The sequence below is a fragment of the Haliaeetus albicilla genome, chromosome 2 (genome assembly GCF_947461875.1).
Source record: "Haliaeetus albicilla chromosome 2, bHalAlb1.1, whole genome shotgun sequence".
Taxonomy (NCBI): domain Eukaryota; kingdom Metazoa; phylum Chordata; class Aves; order Accipitriformes; family Accipitridae; genus Haliaeetus; species Haliaeetus albicilla.
Window position 1 is genome coordinate 11183693 of NC_091484.1, and position 26613 is coordinate 11210305.

Here is a 26613-nt window from a genome sequence, read left to right on the forward strand (position 1 = left end):
AAGGAAAAATGAATTCCATAAATGTATAGTTCTTGATTTTAAATTAATGTGTTTATTCCCTAATGTAGATCTGGATTGTGTATGTGGGCATTAGCTGTTTTGAGTGGTTTTCCATATCTGTCAGTTTTTCTTGGTTAAATGTCAAGGTGCAGTAGTTCATCTGCAACTTTTAATTGCTCTTTGTAGTTAATGTAGGTTAGAGGAACTTTAAATATTTTTGTATATGTACATTTTTTCAGGTAAGTACTACTACTAGTACAGGAATGATTTTCCTAAACAGAAAAGTCAGTATTTTATTTACTGGTCTGAAATTTGAAAAACTGAATTTCATATAAAAAAACTCCACCCTCTCTTCAGTTTGACAGAGAACATATTTAAAAATCAGGCAGCTAAGTTCTTTTTGCATTTTTACCTAAGTATCAATAAACCTTGTATGTTTGCAATCCTTATTTTTTTTTCTTTCTGTCCCCAACTATCCCCAAAGGAATAACTTTCATCCCTTCTCCCCTTATTCAGACATGTTAAAACAATTTGTATGAAACAAATTGGTTTAACATTTTAGAAAACAGTTTCTTCTTCTTTTTTTTTTTTTTTTTTGTAAGTTTGGTCAATATGAGTAGGGAAGTTTAAATGATTAATTGGTGTTCTAGTCAATTGACAGTGAAACTAGCAAAGCTTAAATTTCAGTTGTGTTCTTAAAATATGTTCCTCTGTTCATTCTTCTCAATGAGGAAACAAGAGTAGCTTTCAGAATGACATAAGGTATTTATTGTATTCATTCAGGTACCTAACTGAGTATATACCAGTATCATTTCTGATCCGCAACCTCAGAGCATCACATTTGTAGTACACATGCATGATAGTAATGCATGCTATCTGAAATAACAGCTCTAAGCCCTGCAAAAATGAATTCTCAAAATAAAACTCTCTAGAATAGTCTACTTGATCACACAGTTATTGTTTCCATAGAACTAGACGCTTGTTTATTTTGCTGCTGGTTTTAATTTTCTTTTTATTTTGTTGTGGGTAATAGTAAGGTACCTATCATTAAGAACCTGTTTTTCTTGAATTATTTAATTTAAAATCCTTTGCTAATGCAATTTCTGTGTTTGGAAGTCTGTGCTTCATAAAGCATTTTCAGACTATTGCTTATGTTGATGGAAGGTACAAAGGTGAAAAGATCTGTCAGCTTTAGAAAAGTTACTGTAAACTTGCTGTGAATTGCTAGCATGTGTTTACAAACTTGAGTCTTAAAGATTACCACTACAGTCATCACGGCCACCATTCAAACAATGTCATGTTGTACAAATTGTAATACATTACAGCAAATAAAACAATGGGAGATGCTTCTGAAGAGCTGTGAATTTTAAGTATCTTTTATAGCTGTGTCTAATACACTTATTTAACTGTTCCCCCCCAACATTTTGATTTTTTTCAGAACAATCTCAGTGATTTTCTTACATACTTAAATGTTTGTGCCCTTAAAAGATTGAACGAGATTAATTATAGTAGCGAATATGGAAATGCAATCTGTTCCTCTAAGGCTCAGTTTTCATAGTATAGTAGATAATTGCTGAATTTTGTTTTAGTTTTGGGTGATACACAGTGGGCATATGTGTGTATAGGATATATACACCTCCATTGCTAAGAAAATTGAACCTTTGTTTCAAGTGGTGAATGCATTTTTTACTGTTCATTTACACTTCAAATCTTTGGGAAAGCTGTCTTCAGGCATCTTTTATGTGATGTATCAGAGATGTGTCAAGTCAAGATACTTTGTTCATCTTGGAACTGCTTATGAAGAATGTTTTTCTTGTCTCTATAGATCTATTGAAAGAACACTCAAAAAGGTGATGGAGCAAACTGGCTGAATTTCCTAAATTAAGCTCATTAGAATGGGAGAGACAGATTTAGAGCTGAAGAAACCTCATGCTGAAACCAGTATGTAGGAATCCTTCCCTGTAACACCCCTGCAGTGCTAGATTTTGGCCCACAGGTGCAGAGCATCTTCAGTCAGCTCTCTTAACTTCCCCTGCTACTTGGGTCAGGGATGTAGGAACAGTTCCTGCTACTGTGTTGCTGTACTGGTGTGTCACACCCATTTCTCAGCCAGGATTCATGCACAACTCTGTGTTTTTTAATAGTGATTTGTAGCAACTACTGTATCTTTCTTGTTGTATCATGTCCCCTGAGGTTGTGCTTTGAACAAAATACACCTGATAGATTTGGATGAGTCTGGAATGTTATGGTAGCTTTACTGTAACTTAAACGTGAACTGCTGTTTAAAGGATATTACCTCCTTCCCTCCTTCCCCACATGTGTTACACTCCCATTTCCTCTTTTTTTTGCACATCCAGCTGCACAGGGAGCTAGATCACAGAACTGATTCAGTTGATATGAACATGATTTCTGGAACATCAAGTTAGGGATTGGGGAAACCATGCCTTTTAGTAACAACCTGTGTAAAATGATCTCAGGACTTCAACCTGAGTCTCGTAAGGACTTGTATGTCCTAGTCTGTGGCTGAAACTGGATCTATATTTTAAAACTAGGTAACACGTATGACCAAATTACTTCACTCTTGACAGAATTAGTGTGTATTATTACATATTTACATGTGTGCATTATTAATCATATATACATGATGTTTTAAAAATATGGGTTTTGTTACAGTTTGGTGATATTGAAATAGGATTTTATAAGGGGGGAGGGGAAGAAAAAAACAATGCAACATTGGAAGAGAACAATGAACCCATCCCATGAGCCCATCCCTTCCCATTGCTTAGGAAAGAGAATGGGCAGAGACAAGTGGTGCATGAAATGTTTTGGTGTCTGCAACACACTGCCAGCTCCTCTTTGCTGGAGGCCCTCAGGTGTAACAAATGTGCAGTATAATTGATCTGTCCATGCATAGTAAACGGGTGAGCATTGTAGTACGGTCAACTATGTTATGCATTTAATCTGCCTGTGCAAAATAAATCTGAAAAGGGTTGTGCTACGGTCAACTGTGCTACACATTTACCGTAAGTCTGGTCACATGGATGCCTTTCCTTGCTACTGAAATTAACAGTGTAGTCTACGAGCTGGGAGATTGGATGCTGGCAGAATAGGACTTCTCTTAAGTGTTTTATGACTTTAAAGAGCTTAATCTGTAAATTATTGCTATATACAAATGACAAGTAAAGCAAATGATTTTTGGAGTTCATGGATCTTCTCAGCTATGGGTCTTCCATACACTGAGCTCAGTTAATCTGTATTTAAAATTTTGCTGACATAACTGTCCTGTTCAGAAGTGTGAAAGGAATTGCAACCCAACCCCCTGGTAGCTGATAGTTGATTAAAGTAGTTTTGGCAAATACCAGACTAAAAAGTCTTTCTGCTGGTAAGGCTTACTTTGTTTATGAAGCTGTTTTAACCAGTAACAAAACTCCTGCTAATATAAACTGTTTGTCAAGCTGAAGTTTCTCTGATATAAATGTAACCAAGTCTTCAGTATTGTTTCCGAGCTCTGATTAGCTTCTCAGGCAGATTTAACCACAGTGGCTAAAGCAAAGACCTCTAGCTGTCCTCTTGGCTTCTCTGGTAGAAATAGCTGTCTCTAGAGCTGGGATGGCTGAATGAACTCTCAGTCCACTCCATAGCAGCAGTAGTTCACAGTCTGCTACCATATCAATGTAAACTGGTGTCAGCAACAACTTACATTAACAGACTAGACAGTAAATTTTCACTACAGAAGAAAAGATCGACATCCCACTTGGCTGTTGTCCTCTGGTGGTTTTAATAGACAACTGTGATACCTGCTTCAGGCACCATAACCTCATTTGTCTATCATTTTGAATTTAGGCTTGCTTCAACATCATATGTTTTCTTTTATCTTTCATCTACGATAGATCTCCAGAACTGGTGTGTAACTCAATATTCATTATAGTTCTTTTTTCCTCTCCCTTCCACCTTCCTTGCCCAAACTGACTTAACTAGCCATATTCATTGAGTTATTTTCTTGAATGGCATCACTATAAGAAAGTAGAATATCAGCAAGTCAGATATAGTTTGTCATCTACTTAATCATTTAATCCTGCCTGGAGTAAATTAAAACTGTCTATGTAAGACTGAATACTAGTAACAACTCTGTTCTGTTTACTCTTTATTATAGTTAATGATTGGTGGAATTGTATTGCCAGTAAATTATAATTATTCAGTTTGCTGTTATATAGTCTAGTTTCAAAATCCTTGGAATTATTTATTTAATAGTTTTTAAAATTGCATTTTACCGTCTAATTTTGCAAGCTGTCCTGTGTTGCTAAATACGTTACTTCAGCTAATTTGTTCACTGATGCTGGTGAGTGTTTAAATGTTAGCAGGCATCTGTCCACACAGTTTATAGAGGCCTTAGATTAGGAGCTACAGGGAACAGAATTCCTCTTTGTCTGTGACATACAATTTATACATACAGTGACATAATCTTTGATACATGTTACAAGACTGTCATTAGTATGAAAATGTTACCTTTTTAATTGGTAACATGCAGCATACATGTGTACCTGGATTGTTTCTCTACATGTTTTGGTCAATGCACTCTGGCAAACAGAAGACCTTTCATTTCATCAGAAATTTTAATATAGTTGTATTTGACAGTGTTATGTTGAACTTCTATACATGAAGTTACACATGGGAATAATACAATTCTAATTCACCTTTTTGAATCCTGCAGCTTGGCTGAAGAGGAAATAAAGGCAGAGCAGGAGGTGGTGGAGGGGATGGATATCTCCACTCGATCCAAAGGTAAGAAGGAATATTTCATCTGTGTTCTACAACATATTTGTAAACCAGGATAGTGAAACTGTGTAATCTACCATGAAGCTACTCTTGAGTGAAGACTCAAGACTCATTGTATTTTTTACAAGGGCTATTGTATGTTAGAGAGTGTTTTAATTTTTGCTTGGTTTCATTATATGTCAAACCTCACCCCCACACACTCCATTGTTATTTTTTGCGTTATGAATAACTACCTCGGGTTTAATTATGAAAAAACATCAGCCTCTTGTATCATCTTGCTTATCATGGCTTACTTTAAAGTATTTTTAGATTTGCAGTGTAGGATAAAATAGTAGTAGTAGTAATAATAAGGTAATATTTCCTACAGTAACAAATCGTAATTTTCATAAGAATAAAGAAGAACAGTAACATTTCTATTTTCATAAAAACTGGTTCCCTGAGCAGTATGTATTTCATGGACGTTTACATATCCATTCCTGATATGAGTTAAACTTGGTGGTGGAATTGCAGGTGACTGAAAATTTCTGTCGTCCTTGTTTCTGGAGTATTCCCTATGAATGAGTTACTACAGGCAAATGATGTTATCTCTCAGTATAAAGAAAGCCAGATACGTAACCGTCTATATCAGTGTACATATTCCAACTGTTATTTGGAGTGGGGGGACAGAAATGCCCTTCAGTCAGAATACTTGCATGTAATTGTTTACTCCAGTTCATTGTAATTGACTGCCAGCTGTCTGTCCATCTCTTTTTGTAATTGCAGCTGACTTTGCATCTCAGTTTACTTGAAAGCCATTTCTGTAAAAGGACAGCAATGGGTACTACCATCCTTTTGTAAATTCTGGCACATACCCACTTACTCTTCACATTTCTACTACAGGAGTCATAAGTCTAGTTAAGTCTGAATGTGCAGGTGTAATTGTCTTGAAAGCATGGCACAGATCATCTGCATTCCTTTGTTTTTTAATGAGGTAGCTTGGGTAGATAACATGGTTATAAATTTGCATTTAGGTCTTATTTGTACTAACAGACAGTAAATTTCTTGTTTCAGTTCTCATGGTGTGGTTAGATGAAGTAGTACATATGATCTCACAGCTCAGAAGAGATTTACTTGCTCCTTTTGCTCCTTTTCCCTGTCCTTTTTCTCCCTTCTCTGCTTCTGATCTTGCATGTCAGTCTCCATCACTGGACTGCTTTCAATGTTTACTTATCTCTGTATTTCAGTTTTCTAAGCCAGCAGAAAGTAAAGTATTTTTTGTTGCTTTAATGATTGCTGCTGAGTGGGATAAGCTCCCAGCTTTGTACTCCCACTGCTTACATCCTTTGTGGTGCTGGTCAGATCCCAGCCACTTGAACTTTCTAACCAACTTAAAAACTGAAACATTTTTCTGCTGATTGAGTTACCAGTTTGTTTGTGAAAGAGTTTGGTGAGTATGAGAACTCGATATAAGACACAGTGGGGGTTATTAGATACACCTTCATTTCTCCTTAGAAAGAGTTTGGCACACATATTAATACTAATAAGAATTTCACATGCATCAAGTGAGGTAAACTGTTACATATGTCACTCTGACATAATCAATGTATGTAGCGTTCGCTACATATCAAGGTGCCACGATTAGACCACTGGTCGACCCGGACCAGGGAAAGAGACAGATAACACGCACAGTGTGAGCACCAACTTCCGCCTTTTATTGCGCAGTTAATTCCTTTTATACTAACAAGGGTAGGCGGGATTACAGACACATCATAAGGCTGCAACTAACCCTCTGTCTTTCCGTGACATCGCGAGATCTTCCGAACGCCAAACCCTACAAATGTCTAAAAGTAATTTATGAGTCTGATACCTATTTATGTAGATGTCTGCATTTTAGTTCTGTTGCTTTACTCAGCCCAGAAACAGGTGTATGGTCCATAAAAAAAGTTGCAATTCCCTTACATTAGTTCTAGTGCTGGTCTGACCTCAAGGTGTACTGTTTCAATGAATTAAGCCCGCAGGAAAGTTTTAACTTTTTTTTGTAGGGTTAAGATGAAGTTTCCCAGGACAGTGAGCTGATTTAATACCTTGTGGTTATTGAAAGGGTCAGTCTTCAATCTCCCAACCATCTCAGCCACGTGATCTTGCAGCTCCCCTTGCTTTGTGGGTTTTGGTCAATTCAGAGGAAGTTAACCTGGCAGAAAAAGACGTTTTTATACTGAGTGAATTTACTGTTGATACAACTCCTTGAACCAGCTCATAGGCAAGCTCTGGTAGTGATTGAAAGGAGAGTGGTTTGGAAGATAAAGACAGGATCATCACAGTGCTAGTTTAGATTGGCCTAAGCTGTCATTGCGTGGAAGTCAGTGACTGGTTTGTACACAGTAGGACTCTTAGTGTTTTAAACACCAGTGAGAGTGATCTGAATGGCTTTTGTACATCACCATAGTAAAGATAAAACTTAAGAGAGGTTGAATTAATTGAATAACAATAGAATTGATATTTAACTAGATACTGATTTGCTTTAATTGGTTTGTTAAATTTGACATGTATGTTGACAAAACCCATGCCATCACCATTCTAAGGGCAAGAATAACAACCACCCACCCCAAGCCCCTACAGGTATATATTTTTTTCAGTGAAGAAGTTATGTGGTTTGTAAAGAAATCTTGAGACTTGCCTGTAAGCCATCTTGCTTTGTTGTATTCCCAACCTAATCTATGAATTAGTGGTAGAACTTTGTACTAGTTGAATATGTAGTTTTGCATAGAACGTAAAACGGTCATAAATATCATCTGCCAAGAGCTGGCCATATTATAGTCCTGCTAAAATGAATGTTTCTGGAATTCTGTTATTTGGATTGAGACAAGTTTCTCTGTTAGTTGTGTAGTGTTTCTGCAGCAGAGAAGTCACAAACTGGAGTTTTAAAACGGTTATACTCTTGTGTAGGGCAGAAAAAGTGCAGCAAGGTTCTGAACTGGTAGGATAGTGGCAACAATGTTTCCTCTTGTAACATTAATCTTGTTCAGAATTTTGCTTTGTGTGTTTTAGAAAGGATGTAGATGAGGAAGCTGACCCTATATAGACAAACCCTTAAGGGAAGCATACAGCTGTTCTTGGTTTATTTGGGTTTTTTGATGGTCTGAGAAGCCTGTGCAGGAGATCAGTCAATGATGTTGTATAACTTCACACTTGTCCTGGAGAAGCTGATATGCTGCAAGTTTGTAACCTGGCTTGCTCTGCTACAGTTTGTACAGCTCCTGTGAGGCCATGTTTAAAGAAAGTTGTAGGAAAATAAATTACATTGCATTAAAACCAATTAGCCTGATGGAGACCTCTTCATGAACATTCATTCTTGTTTTCGCATAAGCAGTTTAATTTTAATTGTTATAAATCAATTCCAGTTCAGTTTAAGCTAAGCTGAAACATGCATTGTTTAGTCTGTTACAAGGGTGTTAACATAGCCTTTGAATAGCTTGGTTTAAGTAAGGTGGTGGTTTCAAAGCAGCCTAAGCTGGTCAGACTGCTCGCTGTAGCAGTTTTATCCACTTCCTTCCATACCTAAGCTGGCAGGAAACTAACTGAACCATAAAACATGAATAGATTTCTACTAGCTTAGTGTGCTGAAATGGCTTGGTAGCCTGCCAGAACTGGTGTAAGAGAGAGGGCACGAATATACCAGTTGGGTACAGGAAGTATAGAGCTTTGTTAGCAAGCATTTAGATAGGGTTAGGCTGTAATGAAGCTAGAGCTTAAAACCATAGCTGACACTTCTTTCTTATGCTTTATAATGTGATATGTAAGAGTGAGTCTATAGCTGTGGTCAGAGCTATGCAGCCCTACACGCTCATCTTCAGCTGCATTTTTCTATCCTTCTCCTCAGGCTGGCACTGATGCTTATGCTGTTGCATAGTAAACTATATCAAGCAGCTGATGTAGCAGAAAAATGATCATTTTTTGTAGTATTAGTTTTTGCCTAGATAATGAACTGATTAATCCTACTATTACACACAAGTGCCTGTCTGTAAAAAGTTGTGGGGACAGGCCTCTGGTGAGGTGGGAAAGGGGAGTAGAGTTACTGTAGCAGTTATAATTTAGATCTGCTTATAAGCTGTGCTTGTGCAGCTTTAGTAAAGGTTTTATAATACACCACTCTCTTGATCATAACAAGAAGGCATAAGGCATCTGAGAACTGGAAATGGGAAATGACAGCTTAAAGAGAATACAAAAACATGAGAGAGTCCAAAAACATAAAATAGAGTCAACAGAGGATTGCTGTTTAGCAAAGGAGAAAGGCCATGGATTAGATTATTATAATATTTTGTCCTCTGCATATGATACATTAACATGTCTGACACAAACATCTTGTTATATTTCTGTTCCAGCCCTATGGCCTACTTCTTAACCTTGTTTATTAAATATTTCAAGATGGGGCTTGCAAGGCTTTCTGGAGAATTTTCTGAGTATTTCCAGGTTGTGGTTCCAGAGGAGCATAACAAACTTATTTGTTTAGTGCAGTTCTGTCTTCACTTGTGCTTGTTCTCTTTGGACAGCAGTGAACTCTCCACTGGGCTTTTTTATCCTATTAACCTGGAAGAATTTATTTATTTATTTATTTTAATTCTCAGGTTAGTTTTCTGCTAGTTTATCTCACTTACCTGCCAACAGTAGTTAGCTGTGGTGGTGGATGGACTTCCATGTATGTTTCAGCTGGTACTGTAACCATTGACTGTTGAGTGACTAGTCAAAAGGAGCTCTTTAACTCTCTTCTTCCCATCATCAGTCATATATCTCTTATATTGCCTTTACATCTATGCTGGCTCTTAGCCAGCCCTCTTCTGAGTCAGTTAAGGTCTTGGGTATAGAATTAGTTTTCTACCTGCTTATCTCCCTGAACCAGATTATTAGGGAGTTGGACAGATGTCATTGCTAGGAGCAGACTTGCTCCCATCAGTGACAGCTCTTAGCTTGTCATAAAATAATATACTGAGACACTACTGCTTAATGGTGAGAACTCTGACTTTTACAGCTTTTGCATAGCTGCAGGTCTGTGTTGAAGGCTTTGGCCTTAGGGGCTTCTCTCAGTGGTAACAGGTTCAGTTATTATGAATATAAATGCAAAATGACTAGTAAAATGGGATTTCCAGAATACATTATATATTTTGTAACAGTATCATAATAGTATATTGTGTATCAACTTTCATTGCAGTGATACCAAGTATTTAATCACAGAGATGAGATTCTCACTCCGATGTGAAACGTGATTTGAGAATCCTCCACTGAATAGTAGTGCAGCCCGAGGCTTTTATCTCTAGTGCAGAGCCCTTGTTACTTAGTAATCAACAGGAGGTCTTCAGGACTGCCTTCGGGCAGCAAGTCCCCCTACAGCCAGGCTCTAGTTTATAATCAGCTTACACATTGCAAGTTGTTGGGAAGTGTTTCTTTTTCTCTATCTTCCAAAGTCCTACAATGAAGAAACAAGCAACACTGTCTTTTTGTACTTCTGTAAAATTGTAATGTAGTAGGAGTTCATCAGGATTTACACAACCATGGCTAACCTTTGTTATTTATTACATTAAGCAACTGGATTGGATTAAATGCATCAGTTGAAGTTTCTGGAATGTAAACAGGGCTTTAGTGGTTGATTGCAACTGCATCATATTTCAAAAATCTGTCATAAGATTAAAATGCCTCAGAGTTGAGTATAAGTTCTAACAGATTTATCCATGATTTTGTTAAGTGTTTTGAAGATAATTAAGCTTGCTATAGTACTATAGGTATTGGATTTGAAAAATCTTAAATCTATTAGCATCCATTCAGGGTAATAAATATAATTGGGAGACTTCACAGTTCTCGAATCAATATAAATTATTAATTGAAGCCTGTTCTATCAAATCAGACTGTAATGATGCTGACAATGGAGTTACTGTTGCTCCTTTTTCTCTCAGAATTCTTCATTGATTTCCCTCAACACCATTTAAAGTAAATGCATTTAGAGCTTTTGAGGAGGAGGAAAGAAGAGAGAAGTGACAGCCTAGGTGGAAGTCAGTTTTCTGTTTTTGTTATTGTTCCTTCTAAAGGCATAGTTACAAATTTCTGTGGGGTAGTGGCAGCTTAAGCAGTCTTCAGTCACCTTTGTATCTTGTACCTTCTCTCATGCTGCCTTCTTTCTTAAGCTAGCCTAGCTGTTTCTTACAGCCATAAAATGGATTCTTTATGAAACTGCTTTCATGAAATTTTTGTTCTTTTGTTCTGTTACATTTAATCTAATTTAATTCCTTGATATGGTTCACCAAATGTTGGCAGAACTTTTTGTGTCATAATAAAAGGGATAGCATGGGATTGGGAATTAATGTTAACAGAAGCAGCCTTGGGCTGGCTCGGTTTAAGTGACACTTCTGCCAAGTGTCTAACTTGCATAGAACAATTCACTAGGTTTCTAATTGGAAACCTTATTCAGAATTTTGCATATTGGCCCACTTACATTGAGATATCAAAAACCTACTTACATCACAGAAAACTTATTGGTGTAACTAAGTCTCAGTGTACTGATATCTAATACTGTTCCTGGAAGACTAAAATAATGCTTTCACTGAAAAAATACATTGCTGTTTCCGGCTCCTGGAAAACCAAAATGACTGCTAATTTTACCATCTTTATCACAACTCACGTTGAAAAGGTTGTTTTTCTGTTTTGTTGGGGTTTTTTTACTGTTTAAACAAACATGCTTCTGACTTCCCCTCTTCTCAATTTCTGAAAATGTCCAGAACAGAAGAGTTTTGTTCTACAAGCGTAGATATAGCCACTCTATTACAGCTCATTTTTCGTAGAACATGTATTTAAAATATAAGAAAATTAGGTACAGAACTTGAATAATTAATACTCTTATGAAAGTATAGTAAACTTGATGTAGTTAAGATAAAGATAATTTTTTTGATTGTCTGAGCTTTATTTTGAAATGCAGAACTTTTCTTCCCTTCCACACCAGCTCAAAAGAAAGGGTAATTCTTTGCTTACAGTAAAAAGCTTTTATACTGCAGTTTCCATACTTATTGCGAAAGCTTTTGTTTTGTTTGCCTAACCTTTTTGCAAGGTTGAATTTGAAAATCATGATGTATAGTAAGACTGATTTACTCAGGCTTTTCTTAATTGGCTTGCTACCCATTGCACTGAGGATGCAACACTAAGGCAATATATGCTGATCTAAGTCAGACCTGCCATGCATGCTCCTTTGTCAGCCACATTTCCACTCTTTTTCTTTATACTGGCGCTGTCAACTTTGGGACTTGTTGGTATGCCAATCAGCTGAAATGAATTTTTGAAGTTTTTGTTTGTTTTGGCCATATCGGTTATTTAAATCATCTTGCTTCCTGGGTGAACAAATAAAAGTGCTAGAGAAAGGAAAAGGGAAGAGAGTGTATCTGTGGAAGGGTACTGTGAAGCCTTAACTTAGATCTGCGTAACTTGCTGTGGATTTCAGCTCTCATTAGGGCCTTACTGGTAGAGAAACTAATGCAAGTGTAATAGATGCTTAGAAATACATATGTAGACACTATTTCATTTTGGTTTTAGTCTGGAATTCCTTTGCATTTAATTTAAGCAAGTTTTTAAATTAAAAATAAAAAAGGTATATGGAAAGGAGGGCATAAGGGGATGTAAGATGTCACTGCAATAAGTCTTTGGTACTAAGCAGTTTATGCTGTGTTCTTACAGTAAGGCATGTTGATGTTACTTGTTTTCAGGAAGAATTACATCTGGGTATCATGGGAAAAGCAAGGAAAACATTTAACTTTTACACATTTTCTGAGTTGGCACCTGCTTCCGTTGAGAAAAATGAGACTTCTCAATTAGTTGTCAGGGATCATTGCTATTGAATGCTCACAGTACAGCACTTGGCAATGTGTAGAACATAGAAGGTATGGTTGTGGTCTATGCCCCATATGCTGCAGCAAGACAAGATCCCTGATATACAATAACATACTTTTGTTTGGTTGGTTTTTATAGTTTTTTCTAAGCTAAACATAGTAAGTCACGATCATAGTTTATCTGCTTAAAAACTGTATTACCATCACATAAAATTGACTTCTAAAATAGTAATAAAGTATGACATTAAGTTGCTTTAGGTTTTAAGTATGCTTTTTTAGTCTGTCTCCTGGGAGCAGTAGTTACTCATCCTTTAGTCGCATGATGGAATACTGAAAGAAAGATTTTAAACTTTAGGTGAAGCTCAGGTTAGCGTGTTGTTCCCCAATGGATGGTTTGCGAGAGCACTCATAGGTGCTTATGTCAACCTTGGCAACATAACAGAGCAATTAATAATAACCTAGTGATGTAAAAACTGGTAACTTTTAATGAGAATTTTAAAAGTTACTTCAGGTGTCTGTGTTTTCATTTGCACTGGAAACACAGTTTTGACATAATGCTAAGAAAGCAAAATCACACACTTAAAAATCAAGAAATAAGTGGAGTAAGGTTGCTTGACAAGTTAATTCATTAGTACGATTGGTTTATCAATGAAATGTTCATTTATTAATGTACTGTAATGCCCTTCATTTAGTACACAGAGTGTTTCATTTCTTATTAACCTTCTGAGTGCTGAGTAACTGCAAGTGATCTCAGTCTTTTCACTTAGAAAGGGTGGGTGCACAAATTGATGCCTATCTGAAAAGTTTGATTCAGGTTGACTTGCTCAGTATATGATAGGAGTTTTGTAGAAGAAGCAGGGAGATTGCAGGGGTATGTGCTAACTGGTGACAAACTGGCATGGTGAGATGCTCTCCAAAATGAGACCATTCTTGCTCATTAAACACCTTTTTAAAATTACTTGCTTGACATAGAAGAGTTCACACAAATTCTTGCTGTTCCTTTTTGGAGCAGAAACTTGAATCCACCTCCTAAGTAACTGTTCTAGTCACCAAGTTCTTGCATAGTTTAAATTTGGTCTTTTTTGTTCTTTCTTTTTAGATTTGTTTCACTTTGTTCAAGTAATACATACTAGGTTAAACTACATTGGGGAAGTGATCCAGGTTAAAAATTAGCTTTCCTCCTGACTGGTTATTTTATCAGGGATCAATTTCTTGATCCGGTTCACAGCTCAGCTACACAAACTCTGCTAACAAAGCTGGAAGAGCCAAGGAGGAAGAAGCAGCAGTGTGGGCTAAAAGGGGCACTGCTGTTGAAAGAAATTCACACAAAATGCAACTTGAGCATTTTTTATCTTAATTAGAATTAGAAACTATAACTCAATTTAAGTAGGTGCTACCATTCTTATTTTACGTGAACTGAATTAAAAGATTGCTCTATTATTAGGTCTCTCACAGATTCATAAGTTGACAACATATAGTGGTAGTTAAAGACGTTAGCCTATTCCACTAGCACAACTAAATCTGAAAGAAAATGCCTGTGCATTGCTGTTTTCCTGCTTATTCCTTAATTTTTCCATTTATGTCTTACATTGCCTCAAGAAAGTTTCTGTACATTTCAATAATTTGCAAGCTGAAAAAAAAAAGGTGTTTTTCAGGTCAGTTTTTGTATGTTGTCTGTGAGTCACCACTAGTTTATTTGAAAATCCCTAGTATGCTCAGGTGTGAACCACAGAAGAAAATTACACTAGTTTAAGTATTTTTTTGAAATCACTTCACCGAGCATATATGTCTGTGTGATCATTTGGTTTAATCGGTATTGAATCAGTACCTTTTCTGTTGAAGTATAGTTTGGATTTGGCTGTGACGGAATTGTAATTCAGTTCTGGTTTAGATAAAAACAGTTTAACCCTTTTCCTGACCCTTAATCAGTTAGTTCAGGAAAAAACAACATTTAAAAGTGAGAAGCATCACATTATGGGGGCAGGCCACTGATGAGGAACTTTACAGCTGATTTTCTTTTTTCATACTTAGAGCCAAGGCACAATGTGCAGTGTCATGGGCACCTTCTTTGTAATCCTCACAATCTGAGGCTGAAGAGCTGAAAGGAAACTGGTGTGCTCCACTGGTGGCAGCTTTGTGCCTGGGAGTAAGAAACGGAAGCCAAAGGACAGAAAACTATACTCTCCTATTACTCCCCTTGTTTAAGCTGTGTCTGCATGTGTACAGTCTGGAAATAAAAGTCTAAGTCTCTTCAGTGAGTTACGGTGAGGGCTTTATTTGCTGGAGACAAACTCGGGCTCAGAGGTCCTTGCGAGTACTTTGAGGAAGTTGTTTGCGGTAGAGAGGGACAATTCTGCAGATCTCTCTGCATTGGGAAAACAAGGATTAAGGCATGGTCAGCACTTCACAGTAAGAGTAGTTTATTTATGACTGCCTTTAGGTATATATGGAAAGTCTCTGTTGAGAACTGCAAATTATAATAAAGAAACAAAGTGTTATATTGTGCTTGCTGTTCTGAGCCATGTGATGATGGAAAGATGAGAAAATACATGATGTGATGGTGGTTTTGCTGATCACTCTGAAAGCAAAGAGTTCCCATGCTGAATAAGCTCCATTCTACTTCAGTGGAAAAAAAACCCCATAGAATTCAGAGCTTGTTTTGGTTTTAGGTTTGGTTGCTTTGGTGAAGTTGTGGGGTTTGGTTTAGCTGACACTTGATGCTGCAGTGTTCCTTCCAGGGTGGCTGTACTGGCTCAGCTCTCTTGGGATGTATGAAGTGTATGCCAGCCAAAGGAGTTCTTCTGCCACCTTCTGTGCATAATTAGCTAAACTGAAAACAAACCCCTAGTCTTCTGTCAGCATGGTTGTACCTGTATTAGGATTTTTATTGTCATAATTGCTTAAGGATTGGAGGAGGCAGACATTACATTTTTCACACTTTTAGGTGACATACCTTACCTGGCAATTCTTTGTATTGTCATATCAATCTAAATTTTGGCCTAAATGGGGTGGGAGGCAGATTTGCTTGAATTGAAACAAGTAACAATAATGGTCTCCGACACATTGTATTGGTTTAGTTCAGCCTAGGCATGTAAGAATATAACTAGTCCTAAATGCTGCCTACAAGTATAAAAGGGGAGGGGTGAAAAGGAAAAAAAAAAAAAAAATCACATTTCTTAGTGTCGAAGAAAACTCAAAACATGAAAAGTTTTTGTTTGTTTATTTAAACCAGCTTAACTACATTTTGCCAAAATTTTATAACTTATGTCAACAGAAAAGTTTGTCTGAGAGCCAACACTACATTTCTGCTAGGCAGCACTGCTGAAATAGCTGTGCCTACATAACTCTAGTGGCAGACACTTTTCCTAGGATTGTTGAAATTACATGTGGTGTTAGCCTGGTGCAGCTATTCTAGATGAATACAACTCAGGATGGGCAAATGCTTCTACATCTCTCTTCCCTCCTTCAGTTATATCTTCTTCCATCTATCTTATCATATGTTTTTCATATTTATTTATAGTTTTCTTTATCGTTATCTTGACACACGTTACCAAGCTTTTGGTCAATCAGAAGTCACCATATAGCACCACGTTTTCCGTAGAATTGTGTAGAAAGAAGTCAAAACCACTGCTTTTTTCTGTGCGGTTATATATTTGGGGAAGAAAAAATTTCAGAGCTTTCAGGAACTGAAAAAAATGGTAACTTTACAGCTGATTAGGTAACAATTGCATCTTTCATATTTCTGGACCCATCTGAAAAAAGTATGATGCTGATGATAGTAGGTAAGATTGGCATTTTCACAAATTAATGTAGACCAGTGCAACATTTCTTGCATAGGAGAAGTTCTTCCACTATACCATTTCCATCTTTCTTTATATTTTCTTCCATACATGTAAGTAGCATATGTTCTTGAAATGCAATTTAGTCCGGAAATATCTTTTCAGAATACTTCTTGAGCTTGCATCGTGAGTAAGTTTTTGTGGGATCATAGTTTTTTTTGAGAATATTTTTTCAAAATGTTTTGCTATGTTACTAAGTGTGTGGCTTCTTGACATTGTTCTGCTCTTTCCACTAAATAATACATTATTTTCAATAAACTTAAACATATATGCAAGTGTTCCAAGGTTAACATCAAGATTACATCATATGTATCGCTCCTATTTTTACATCAGTATTGTTTGGCCTTTTTCACAACAGAAAAAAGTAATTTCTTCCATAGTCAGTTCATGCTCAACTATTGTTCCAAATATTTTTTTTCTATTTAAAGTGCATAGGTTGTTAATCTTATCTCCATTTGTGCAAATCATTATTGCAGCCAATTTTATTTTTCCTTATTGACTGTTTCCCCTCCACATTTGCACAAAATGCAGAAATCATGTAGAAATGTAATCCAGTTTCTTCATTGTGCCATAGAACCTCTAAGATTTGTGCCATGTGACAAATTATCTTACTTTTGAATGCAATTCAGTGTTACTTTTCAATTTGACAGGGTATTATTCCGAATACAGTTTTAAGCTAAACTGTGTTTTACTAGCTCACTTGTTAGACTGTCTAATGAGAAAGTGTCAGTGGCTACATTGTGTGCAAGACTCCTTAAATGTGTTAAAATCATTCCTTGAGAGGAATGTTGTAGTTCAACAAAACTGTCTCGTTCAATAAATAGTTAAAAGTCAGACTGGGAGGTGTTTGTGGGAGAAAGGTGTTTGTCCACTGCCTATGTGAAATAGTCTAGTGCTGTGGTTTTCAGTATTTATCTATTTGGGGAACTTTCAGTATTTTTTGGTGGACCTTTTTATAGTTAATTTAAATCTGTTGAGAATGGACATGCTCTGATAAGTTGATCCAGTTACTTCTTGTTCTTGTACCTCTGATGTTCATTGGAGACTTCAGGTGAAGTGTTTCAGTGAGGTTTTCGTGACTTGGCAACTTGAGACAGCTCAGTCCATCACCCAGTGAGTCCTGGAAGGCAAGAATATGGATCCAGGAGGTAAAGGATATAGGATCATGGCAACCAGCAGTTTGATTGCCTCTGGCTTCTGTCAAATAGCTGCCAAAAACTGTTTGACAGAAAAAACTTTAAGGCAGCATTAATACCAAAAGCAGCATTTCTCCTTCTCGCTACATGTTCCCATCCAGTATAACTGCTTTGCTGAATGCATTACACGCGTTCGTGTGGCTGTGTAGTGAATGGGGTTATTGAAAAAAATTACTCAGATAAAAGTTATTTTTTAGACAGGTTTTATTACTGAATTGTTTAGTGTGCAGCCACAAAACATTTGCACTAGCACGTGTGAGTAGGGGATTGAAAATATGGGAATGACTTTGGGGAGAGTTCAGTTGTTTCTCTCTGATATTGATGACTTCTGATCCCTATGGTTTTATCTGTCATTTTGTTTTGTTGCATGCATTAAAAGCTTAAGGAAAAATTAAACGTGTAAAACCAACTCTGTTGAACTTTCACTTGTATTTTGTCAAGATCATTTCACTGTTCTATGATTATCTATTACAGCTGATGGCACACTTATTTCTTTTGAAAAATGTCAGTAAGTTCTTTGTAATTGAGCTGAGCATTCCATATTCATTAGGAATCATTTAAATTTTGTTCTGAGAAAATGAAGTTGCAAATGCTCTTATTTTTACCTCAGACATTTCTGATGAGCTTGTCAGTGATTTTTTTTTTTTTAAAGTGTATTGATTTTTTTAAGGCTGTAAATAATTCCTTCTGAATATTCTAATGAACACAAAACAGTGACCAAGTAAAGAAAGATGAATTAAAAATCTTTGAAGAATTAAAATAATTTAGCATAATTGGAGGAGTGAAGCACACATGAAGATCATCATAATAGGTATTCATTTGGTAGAGCTGTGTCTCAATTTCCTTCTAATTTTTTAAAGAATTTTGTGTGTGTTTTCATAAAATGCAGTTCAGAGCCACCAGGGCTACTTGTTGCTCGTGTGATGAGTTTAGACTAAGATGAAAATCCGTGACTTAGAGCAGCTGAGACACAGGCACACACTCCCTTCTGCCAGCTTTGTTACTTGGGATAGTAACTTCAGGCATAGATGGAAGCTGTGACTTATTACTTGTAATTTGCTTGGTTGAATGTGAGAGCTCTGACTGTGGGAGACACTGAAAAGTTAGGTCACTTTCTGTTTGTTGCTCTATCTTGCTGTCAAAGGTTACTACTTGACTGGGAGTCTTGTCTTAATTTTATGTTTATACAATCCAATTTAGCAGGTACTACAGATTACTAAGTATTTGAGGTAGCATATTTATTTCCAAACGATACGACAATTTAATTTTTTCTATTTCTACTTCAATAAGTTTATTTAAGTATGAGAAATAAATGATGAGGACTGACTTTCCTCTTGCCAGATTTTAACTTCTGTTGCTTATGTTCCTAAATTACCTGAATGAAGCTGTCAGGAACTGTTGTTAATGTTGTTTCTCTGCTTTTAAAGTGTATGACATAAATTAGCATAGCGCTCTGCTAAACTACAGACATAACTGTTGTTATACTTTATAAGATACCAGAATTTGAGATGAGGTGAATGGCCAGAATGCTGTGGGAAAAGGAAAAGAATATTTAATGTTAGTCTAAATTACTGAATTGAGTTGAGAGTTGAGAATTCACTTAACAGTGGCATTGCTTAGCAAGTCTGTGCTTCCAGTTTTGTGAGTGACTAGGTGAAAGGCAATAGAGAATTTTTATTCTGTTCAGTGAAGGAGTGTGAATGACAAACCATAACCTCATTTGAATGTTTTTCATTGAAATGCACTCTTCAACCATATTGTTTGCATCTGTTATAGATCCTGGCTCTGCTGAACGCACAGCACAAAAAAGGAAATTTCCCAGCCCTCCACATTCCTCTAATGGTCACTCGCCACAAGATGCATCAACAAGTCCTATAAAAAAGAAAAAGAAACCTGGTCTATTGAACAGTAATAATAAAGAGCAGGTAAGAGAAGTCATGGTCTTGTTATGCTAGAATATGAAACAGTGAGGGATGTAGAGACAGCTACAGGAGCTCTCTCCTCTTTAGGAAGCTCCATTTTTGTACTCTCAGAAGTGGATATTCATTTTTGAATGCAGTGGGTGTAGGAGGTGTCATTATAAGTTGCATTTGGATATTCTTTTATTTTTATTTTACATCTGTATGAGAAAGACCATCTGTGTCCTGCTGTTTGATTTCATAAAGCTAATACAATGTATAACCAATAAATGCAATTTTTAACAAAAGGATTGTGAAGGATTGTAACCACAACAACAGTAATAGCTGTTATTAATTAAAACCATTAAAAGGAAATGTTCAGTGACGTAATATCCTAAATTAAGAAGGATCTCATAATGTCAGTGGAAGTCCCTCATCTGCTTTTAGTCCTACTGCTAATTATTAACAAAAGTCCAGCTCCTTCCTTGGTACTCTTCAGATTCCCTCCCCTTCCTTTAAATTGCTGGGCAGTGTACGCTCCTACCAAATGAGTTAAATCAAAGGGTCACATTGACAGTACTTTTCAGTCTCCATGCTTGAAACCTTATTTTCAGTGTCTTCTGAATACTGAATTTATAGGATTTGTTGCAGTTCTTAAAAGAATTTGACTCCAGAAGACTTCGACAATTTCTGATTCATTGTATGATGCAAGTGAAAGAATTATATTAAGTGTATTGAATAACAAATACTGTAAAGCATCTGCATCATCTTGGAGGAGATTACATGAAAGCAGTCTTTAGCCTTACTGAAATTGTTTTTCATTTAATTTAATAATGACATGTCTGTGTATTTTTCAATGTTTTTTGCCAGGATCATATAAATACAGGATTAAGTTCTGAGAGTTTAAAGCACTTTTTGCTGGTCTAACAGCATCCACATTAAATATTATCCTGGTACAATTGCACTGGTTAAGAAAGAAAATGAAATTCCTAATCAGTGCAGTTGTCCTGAAACAAAGACTTTGAATAAATCAGGGCTTGATAGAGAACAGTCTTACTGTGTCAAGTGTATTTTATTTAAGGATAATTGGGAGGTCTAGTAATAGCATGTGTAGGCATGCTTGCACTAGTTTAATGTGGTCAGTTTGGCTTTTACTGAGCTTCACTGCAGGCTGTATAAATTCCTCTACATCCTGGACATTTACTGCGGAGATGTTGCCCCACTGAAGTCTGAGCTTCTAACTGTGCAGTGTAGAGATAATTTTACAAACAGTGGAATTGAATCTTAGGGTACTAATTTCCACTTTTTATTCATGCATTTAAAAACATATGTGAAAACACAACTGCAGTTGTTGAACCTGATACGTTCCCCTCGGTAAATCCTTTTCTGTTTTCCAGGTATCTCAGACCTGAAATATTACAGGATAGAATAAAGCTGTATAACTAATGAAGAAAAGCAATCAGACTTGCTTATTTTGCTCTGTTTGTTACAAGTTAGCGAGAAAATACCATGTGTTTAGTTTTGTTTAGCTTTTGCAAGTTGTTTTTAATTTAATGTTTTCTTGCATGTCAAATTTGAAATGGGCATGCCTGAAGATTGTTGTTTCTAAAGTAGGTGCAAAATTCTGGTCTATATGGTAGCAGGAGTCGTTGAAGATTATTTTACTGCTGAACAGATGTGAGCTAAGCACAGTTACTTGTTTTGCTTTCAGGTTAAGTTTCAAGTTTAATGTAGTATAATATAGCTGATAGTTGTGGTTCTGATTGGCTGATAAATCCATTTTGAGGTATGACAACATCACTGGAAACCTAACTTAATATTCTACATTATGAAGTGTTTTAATATTTGAGTATTTCAAGATACCATTACTAAAGTTATAGTTTCATGAAGCTTCGTATTACATGTTGTGGATGCAGTAACAGATCTTCAGAATGGTGCCAACAGGTATTTAAAATATTGAAATACCAGGAAAGAATTATGGAATTGTAGAATGTAGCTAAGACAGGTTAAAAATCAGGAACTTCTGACACTTTAATTGGTCAGTAATAGTGTAATTGAAGTTGTCAGCTTGTTTTAATACTAGCTTCAACATTAATTTAAACAATAGATATAGTGATCTTTTTCTCCCCAAAACAGCACTACAATACTTTCCTTTTTTCTTCAGTTTTCTGTGTCATTCTACAAGTCTTAACTTTTTAATAACGACTTTAAAACAAGCTACCACCTATTTGAGCTTGAATTGGCTAGTTGTGAAACAGTTGAGAAAAAGCTTTTCTTTCAAAACTGTTAAAATTTAAACTCTTAAAATATTTTACTCTGATTAGAACAAGTGAAAAGGTCCTTTGATGCAGTTGAATCATTCATTTTCAGTCCTTTAGTTTTGTTGTTTGGGTCTTCTTTGAGTCTCAGAACCTTTTTTACAGAAAATAAATTCCTCTCATGCTCTAGCAAGAACAGATTTCTCTTCAATTTGGATGTTATGAGCTGATTTCTGTGGAATATTTTCACAGGTTTTGTATTTGTCTTAAAGCAGTATCTTTGATTCTTAGGAAGTTAGTGTGGATATACTGCTTATACCACTTCAAAGTCAGAATATGTATTAAATTCTTCTGGTAATTTCCTTTATCTGCAGTTGAGGAAATGCCCCATAGCTGCATCTCCACGTAAACACTATTGAGATTTTGGTCTCACAGCTGTGTTGCATATAGCTGCAAACAAAACATGTTTCTGCTCTGTAAATTGCAACTTTCCCTTCTTCGCTTTGGGTTTCCATATGCCTTTGTATCTGTTTGAATGATGGTAGTAGTAATGCATTCGAAATGTAGTTAAAGCCTTATGCTGTCCCTCTTACTCCACAGGATCTCATAGAACCTTCCTTCTGAAAGTCTTGTCATGTTATATGATTAAATATATATATATATAAAGAAAGTACAGAAAATAACACTTTGCCCGTTCCTGTGGTGGGAACACAGTATCTATTTAGTAGCCGTATCATCTGTAGAATAGAAAATGAAAAACACCAAAACTGATAGAATTTCAAGTAACATTTTAGGTAGCAGAATGCTTCGGGAATGTTTGTGGGTAACATCCTTCCTTTGCCTAAAATACACAGTGTTAGATAATTGCAGATGAAATCTCTTCTGGTGTATCTTTTGAGATACAACATCTTCAGCTGGGTTGTCACTTCTGTGTCATCTAATTTGACTTTGAAGGTCCTCTATTCATGCAAATAATTAGACCTTGTCCTTTGTAACTTTAAAAATCTAGAAATATCGTGGTCCAAGCTGGCATGCTGGTGGTTTCTTGTGACATTAATTTATGCCGTGTGTGACTAATTTTGTACAGGATGCTGGAAAGGTATGGAACGTGCATATGGTTGCACTGTTCTATGAGTCATGTGGGCATGTGACAGCTCACAGGTCTAAGAACTGGAAGATGTGTAAATGGTGTAGGATGCATGCAAAATTACCTGAGAACCAAAGAAAATGGTTCTGCAAACTAAAGGCATTTGGATAGTTACAAGTAATGTCATGAGGAAATGGTTTTACATCAAACAAAAAAATGACAGTAAATAAACTGCCTAAAACTCAAATTGTTTCCCTCCATGCTTTCCTCAGCAAACCACCCCTATAATTAATACCAAACAGAAAACTTAAGTTCCCTTGTCATTAATAAATAGAATGTAGTTTTACAATAAATGTTAGCAGCTCTTCAAGGCTGATCTAACAAGCTTAAGGTATCTGGGCACCCATTTTAGCCAACCCAGGCTCTTCACTTCTTGAGTTTTGGCATCAGCTGTGTTATCTTTGAGCTGTCTGGGGCTCAAGTGGAAGACTAGTTCATACAGTTCACAAAGTTAACACTGTTTTCTAGTGCAGGCAAACCAGTAGAGATTGTGAGTCTTAAATTCTGATAAGCATATAAATGGTGGATTAAATCTTTCCCAGTGTTCCTGGTCCTGTAGCAGAGGTGGCTGTTCAGGATGTGAATTTTCTCCTTTGTCATCCTACTCTACGGTTTGCCTTATTAATCAAAATCAGGACTGGCTTGCTTCGTTGTACAAAGTTGTGAACTACTGCAACTTAGGACAGATTTGCATGGTGTTCAACTTCTTGTTTCAGGACTAATTTCTTCAGTTGTTCCAGGTTTAGCCACCACTAAATATCTTAGTATTTAGCTTACACAGCCCCATGAAATTCTGAGTTTAGAGGACCTAATACCTTCTATAGCAATACTTCTTTCTTGAAGATAAAAATGTTTACTTACTTTTGTTGGATTGCATGTCTTGCACTCAATGCCCTCACTTGCCACAAAAATTTATTTTCAATCTTGAGTTCAAACTGGTATTGGACATCTGAATAAGAAGTAAACTCCTTTATGAATGATTTTGTGCAATTAGTAAGATGAGCTTGCATGAATGTTAATCAAACTCTGTAAACTGCTGTTTGCTTATATATTATGAATATTATTATTTGAAAAATGCAAATTTGTTTTGAAACCAAACCTGTTTTTCTTGCCTACATTTCAGTCAGAACTAAGACATGGTCCGTTTTACTATATGAAGCAGCCACTCACCACAGACCCTGTTGATGTTGTACCACAGGATGGACGGAATGATTTCTATTGCTGGGTTTGTCATCGGGAAGGCCAAGTCCTCTGCTGTGAACTCTGTCCTCGGGTATATCATGCTAAGTGTCTGAAACTGACAGCGGAACCAGAGGGGGATTGGTTTTGCCCAGAATGTGAGGTTAGTTTGATATAAGGAGTGGATTTCTTTCTTGTTTGTGAGATATAAGCAGAGATATTTTGCATTCTGAAATGTTTCTCATTTATTTCTATATTGCCTCTTGGGAAAGGTACCAGAAAAATTTTTACAGAAGAGGAGGCATTCATTGCTGTGTCACCACTTTTTCTGTGTGTGTACCTGCATGGTGTTTGCCTTCTTACCACAAGTCTTCAACTTCCTTTGTTTCCATCTCTAGAGAAGGCACCATTGCAAAGACTGATCTCTTCATCAGGCACCTCTAATTCTGAAAACATTCTGCAGTTTTGACTAGTTTAACTTGTGCTTCTTCTAGTGGGCTGATCAGCTCTGCAGCAGTGCAGAAAAAAATTGTACTGTAAGGGCCTACATAAACAAGTGATTATTTTATTACTTTTTTTTTTTTTCTGCAGGGCTGAGGAAGAATTTAATCATTCCTCTCCAGTGATTCCTGGGGATAGAATACTTAGCATTGAAGTATCTTTAATGAAAGCAAATGGGTTAATCGCATGTTTTTCTTTGATCACATATTATATTAGAGCCCAGGTGACCTCACTCGTTCATATTGCTGTGAACCTGCATTGTATTTGGGAATTTTATGTATTCACACATTCACTTTGCGTGATCTCGAAAACGATGGAGAATTTTCTGGTATTTCCCCCTGTTTTTTTTTTCCCTTTGTTTTTTTTAATTAACATACCCAGAACAAAAAACAAGTAAAACAAGCACCTGAAGTACTTATATACTGCATCATCAGAATTTTTTTGTTTCTTATAAGATAGTTATTATCTTCCATTTGAATGCTAGAATGTTTCAGTAGAGAAGAATTTGCCTAGAAATGTTTGCTGACGAAATATTTTTTTAATCTTAACTTTTAGAAAATCACAGTCGCAGAATGCATAGAAACACAGAGTAAAGCTATGACAATGCTCACCATTGAACAGCTATCATATTTACTGAAGTTTGCACTACAGAAAATGAAACAGCCAGGGGTAAGGAAGATTTTTTTTTTTTCATGTTTGTCATAATCCTGGGGTTTGCTTCCTTTTGTGGATTATGAACCTTGTTTATTTTGTCAGATTGTATGTGACCACTTCTGTGCTGTCTACCACCTGTCTAGTACAGACAGATTAGTTTAGGCTGTATAGACTGTTGCGGAGTGCATTTAAAATGTAGTTTCTGGATGTAACTTCTGGATGTAGTTTCAGTGGGTGTAGTGAAAATACAATGTGGCTTTCCAGTGGGACGTGGTAGTTTCTCACTCTCTGAAAGTGGACAGTGCTGGCTCTGAGATACAAGGGGAATGAGGAGACATGATCTCTTACTAGTATAGTTATATGGGCAGGAACCCTAGGCACAGAGACTCTTATATTATTGTTTATACCTGTTGAAAACCTATCTTCTACCTGTTAGTAGAAATTGTTCTTACCACAAAAGTTGTTTGTATCATATACTTCTAAAATGTTGCAGAAATTTTCCTCCATGTGGTGAAGACCTGTGGCATTAAATTTTATGCCATATGAGGCTGCTGTTCTATGAATTTTTATCATGGAGGTAGAATTGGTTTTCCTCCAACTTGTACCTATCTCTGTGTGTCTGTCTTAGACTGACTTCTCAAAATCACCATGCCACAAAGTTTCAGCTGTTCCAGTCACTCATTCTTTCTTCTAAGTTTCAACAATTCTGGTCACTTGTTCTTCATCATGCAAGCTTTGCCTAGTTTTCACATGTGTGAAGATAACAGTAAATCAAAATACAATGTGATGAATTAGCAAGGGTTGTCTTAACTCGTGCTGCCTTCTTGTTCTCTTACGTAAGTTAGAGGAGCAGGGGGGGTGTCCCTGTGCCTGCAGTGTTGTACTGAAATATGTTGGGAAAACCAGATGTGCAGAATCATGGAACTCTGATCTCTCTATGATAAGTATTTTAGCAGAACGATCATGGCAATTTCTGGGAAGATTACTCTTAAATACTGACAGATTTTGGCTCTTGGAATCCTTTTACTCTGGGGTGGTAAATACTGTCCTATTAGATGAAGCCATTAGAAGCTTTAAGTGCTGCTTTTCAGTAGCAGTGTCAGTGTTTGTTTATATTGAATTCACAAAGTGTTTTGAAAATGTGGTTAGAAAGCTAATGAATGCTATTGAGATATTTTGCTCTTTAGGCATTTTTACTAATAACCTGTTGTTTTGGTTCCTGAGGACTTTAATTGGTTGTGTTCCAAGAATTTCAGTTCCTCCACATTAGCAGATACAATGTAGAGTCCCACTGATAAAAGTTTGAAGGTGTTTGAATTACCAA

At 36.4% G+C, this 26613-nt stretch overlaps 1 protein-coding gene across 6 annotated transcripts in view; it reads left to right on the forward strand.

Annotated features, from left to right (window-relative positions):
- The window catches only part of ZMYND8 (zinc finger MYND-type containing 8), an 82917-nt gene that overhangs the window by 26812 nt on the left and 29492 nt on the right, over positions 1-26613 (forward strand). For 5 of the 6 annotated variants that reach the window (XR_011328652.1, XR_011328653.1, XM_069806014.1 and 2 more), the window contains exons 4-7: positions 4712-4782; positions 19429-19577; positions 24079-24297; positions 25191-25304. Coding sequence is in view for 4 of the 6 variants with exons in the window: in XM_069806014.1 (XP_069662115.1) it covers positions 4712-4782; positions 19429-19577; positions 24079-24297; positions 25191-25304 (553 nt within the window). In the remaining 2 variants the exon portion in view is untranslated. The remainder of the gene's footprint in view (positions 1-4711; positions 4783-19428; positions 19578-24078; positions 24298-25190; positions 25305-26613) is intronic. The other variant, XM_069806023.1, reaches the window with a different exon arrangement.